The sequence below is a fragment of the Primulina tabacum genome, chromosome 16 (genome assembly GCF_025594145.1).
Source record: "Primulina tabacum isolate GXHZ01 chromosome 16, ASM2559414v2, whole genome shotgun sequence".
In the NCBI taxonomy this organism is placed as follows: Eukaryota; Viridiplantae; Streptophyta; class Magnoliopsida; order Lamiales; family Gesneriaceae; genus Primulina; species Primulina tabacum.
This window is the reverse complement of record NC_134565.1, coordinates 7,038,925-7,042,389: the sequence shown is the minus strand read 5'-3', so window position 1 is coordinate 7,042,389 and position 3,465 is coordinate 7,038,925. Positions and strand designations below refer to the sequence as shown.

The following is a 3,465-nucleotide window of genomic DNA, read 5'->3' as shown; positions in this document are numbered from 1 at the left end:
AATTAATATATTATTACATTTGAAATCATTCAAAATTTATTTATATAATAAATGAAAAAAAAAATTAATTTTTAAAAAATATATATTTTTTAAAAATTTTTTGAAAGAGAGAAAAAATTTTATTTTTTAGATTTTTTTAATTTAAAAACAATTACATTCAGTCAATATATCGAATACAATAATAAATAAATTATTATTGACAAAAAATTATTATTTTTGTTTAAATTTTATCTCAAATAATTTAAATATTTATAATAATATTTTAAAATTAAAAACATTCGTTACCTAATATGAATAACGAATTTTACTAATTTTAATAATTGAGAAACTAGATTATTTATTTATAAATAAAAAGGCTCAACACTTGCGAGGTGAATATAACAGCCCACACTCCATCCACCGCTTTCGCCGCTGCCGTCGGCCGCGCTGAAATTCCCGTTTTTACTTAGGTTATTTTCTCCTCTTATTACCCCATAGTTTTCTAGTTTTTAATGCAAGTTTGTATCTTCAGTTTTTTGTTTTTGAGCGAAGTTTATATCTTCATTTTGATAGCTGTTGAACCGGTTTCTTTTGGATAATTGACGCTATTTTCTGGTTAACAGTCTATTAGTCTAAGCTTTATCTGTTTTATTTATTTACTTTCTCGATTGCTAGCCCACTGTTTCCCGCTTTCGGTTGTTTTTTTCCTTTTTTCCCCCTCAAATCTTCAACTACATTTGTTACTTTGTGATCGGGGCTTGCTTTGTTCATTTCTTGGGTTTTAAAGAAGTGGAAAAATGTACAGATATGTGAAGACTTTCTGCATTCCTTATGTTAGAAAAGCAAGAGCTTATTTTGGTTCTTGATTAGCTTTGAAGAGGCTGGGAGGAAGCCCGGGAGGGAAGGAAGGAAGGAGGAGGAGTAGAATGACCTGAAATTTAGGAGTTTATGAAATTATAAGAATTTCTTTTAGCGAGTTAAATAGGTGATGCTCACTGCACGAGGCCGAACGTTCTCGAACCTACGCCAGATTTTTATAAGAAATCTTTACAAAGAAACTCGAACGAATGCATCAGAATCAAGAAGTTTTGCTTGCGCATCGAGCTCAAACAGGTTGGATTCGTTGGAGCTACCAAGAAAGCTTAGAAAGTTCGAACGGAAGCCATGGGTGACAGATATTAACGAAGTGAAGCGAAAGGCTAGATTGGAAAAGCAAGAGAGAACAATGGTTCGAGAGACTAATTTCAAGCCTCCCAAAAATGGGCTGTTGGTAAAAGGACTAATCCCAGTTGCTCATGATGTTTTAGCTGCCAGAAATCAATTACTATTTTATACATCAAGAGTCGCTCATAGTATATCCATTTATTTTTGCAGGTAATCAAAGATATTAGGATACATAATTAACCTCTTATATGCTTGATACTGTATTAGAATTGTGTAGAATTATTGTTCTCTTTTCTTTTTTGGCAATGATTGGCTAACTTATATTCTACTTATTTGTAGTGTTTGTGGAGATGTTCATGTGGGTGATCCACCACATAAGATTCGGACATGTAACGTGAGCGGAAGCCAAACAAATAAAGAACATGTGTGGGAGAGAGGAGGAGTTGAGCATGTGTTACCTGTTGTGAAATCTTTTCATCTGTATGATAGACTGGGAAGAGCTGTTTCGCACAATGAACGTCTACAAGTAGATCAGATTCCGGCCATCGTGGAATTGTGCATTCAAGCTGGTGTGGACATTCCTAAGTATGCAACAAGAAGACGTGAGTTCCCTGTTTACTACGTTGCTGGAAGGCTGATTGATTTTGAGAAGAAGTTTCCGAAAACTGATTCACATGAAAAGGACATAAACACATCTGGCTTTTGGGCATCTCCAAAGAGTTCGAACGATGATCAGAAATTTTTAGATTTTCCATTTGACAATCTCAAAGGTTCATCTCGATGATGCTCGAGTTTCTAACTTTAGAAATTTTTCAACGCTCTTGTAGCATAGTTTTCATCTTCTATCGTTTAGTCAACCTGACACCTTTTAATTATATTATTAGATATTTAATTGCTTGTAGTTGTGATTAGTTGATTTAGCTTAGGAATTTCCACTCACTGTCACACTAATGCTGTTGAAGTTGTAAATACGATAATTGTGGCTCTTTCCCCTTGTTCAAACTTTTGAAAAATACTGATTCCTAACATGGTATTAAAGCAGGGGATCACAAACTCGATTCCTACATGCACAATTCCTATCATAGTTTATTAATGTGGTCTTCGACGGTTTTTATGCGTTTCTGTTGTCCAATACTTATCCACATGTATCTGTAGATCTTAAAAGTTACAGGAATAAATGTATTGTTCAACCGCATACCTTGAAGTTGAGCTGCTTCTAAGTATTGCAGTGCCATTTGCATAGGTTTTGCTGTGCGAGGAATGGAAGCACTGGATAAATTACATTCCGGAGTCCTAAAACTCATGGAGAAATATGATGTCCAAGCATGTGGATATTGTAATGAGGTGCAAGTTGGGCCTAAAGGGCATAGGGTGAGGCAATGCCAGGCATTCAAACACCAAATGAGGGACGGCCAACATGCTTGGCAACAAGCGTCCACTGACGACATTATTCCCCCTGTATACGTGTGGCATGTTGGGGATTCACAAGATAGACTTCTCATTGATGCTTTGAAGCGGTATTACGGGAAGTTACCTGCTGTGGTCGAGTTGTTTGCACAAGCTGGAGCATCAGTAGGAGAAAAATATCAGGGAATGATGCAGGAAGATGTGATCGTACCTAGTTTAGATGAAGAAAATCTTGTTGTTTGAAGAGGTAAATTCTTTATGTTTGGTTTTTCATAAATAATTCGATTCTGGTGTCTCAACAACTGTATACTGACAGTGAAGATGTCAAACATCTCTGTTGTCATGCATAGATCTCAAGGATCTTGATTACTGTGCTCTCTGATATACATGGAGATGTTGGTTAGTTCGATGCTGGCCGGTGGGTTACCACGGACTTGGCCATTGATCATCCACCCTTTGGGCAGCATCGAAACACCAACATGCTCCACAGTTTGCAGTTTCCGATCAGCATCAGTCAGCTCATATGAAATTCTCATATCCTCTCATATCTAAAGATCATCGGTATAATCCGAGGTTTGCAACAGCGGGATCAGAATTGAGTTCCGTTGTATGAAATGATGGATGCTAATACTATATAGGAAATATGTTGAAAACATGTTTTGTAGAGCAGATGAGCTGGATATGAATTTTATATTTGACGCATAGATTGCTATATCTTGATGTAAACTTGTGCTCAAATAGAATTGATGGTTGGATATGAGACTAGTTTCATGTTTCGTGCAGTAATAACGCTATTTTGTGGAGCACACAAGCATGGAAACCAATACAAGCAACTCCAAGTATATTTTCTTAGTTCAATTTGATGGCCTGTTGTTTGGCTTGAGCTCCATTGTTTAAATCGAGGGATATTCGACT

General features: G+C 36.1%; 1 protein-coding gene across 7 annotated transcripts; it reads left to right on the top strand.

Annotated features, from left to right (window-relative positions):
* The first annotated feature begins 463 nt into the window (after window positions 1-463).
* Window positions 464-3,465, top strand: LOC142529318 (APO protein 3, mitochondrial-like). 7 transcript variants are annotated; one of them, XR_012815882.1, is made up of 4 exons: window positions 466-1,353; window positions 1,483-1,913; window positions 2,387-3,271; window positions 3,312-3,419. XR_012815882.1 is itself a non-coding variant. In XM_075634827.1 (4 exons), exons 1-3 carry the CDS (start codon window positions 968-970, stop codon window positions 2,791-2,793), a joined length of 1,224 nt encoding a protein of 407 aa, XP_075490942.1. In that variant the 5' UTR covers window positions 466-967; the 3' UTR covers window positions 2,794-2,797; window positions 3,334-3,465. The 7 variants fall into 7 exon arrangements, 6 of the variants coding, with proteins under 6 accessions (XP_075490943.1, XP_075490942.1, XP_075490939.1 ...); XM_075634827.1 differs by having other exon boundaries at window positions 2,387-2,797; window positions 3,334-3,465; XM_075634824.1 differs by lacking the exon at window positions 3,312-3,419 and having other exon boundaries at window positions 2,387-2,797; window positions 2,901-3,307.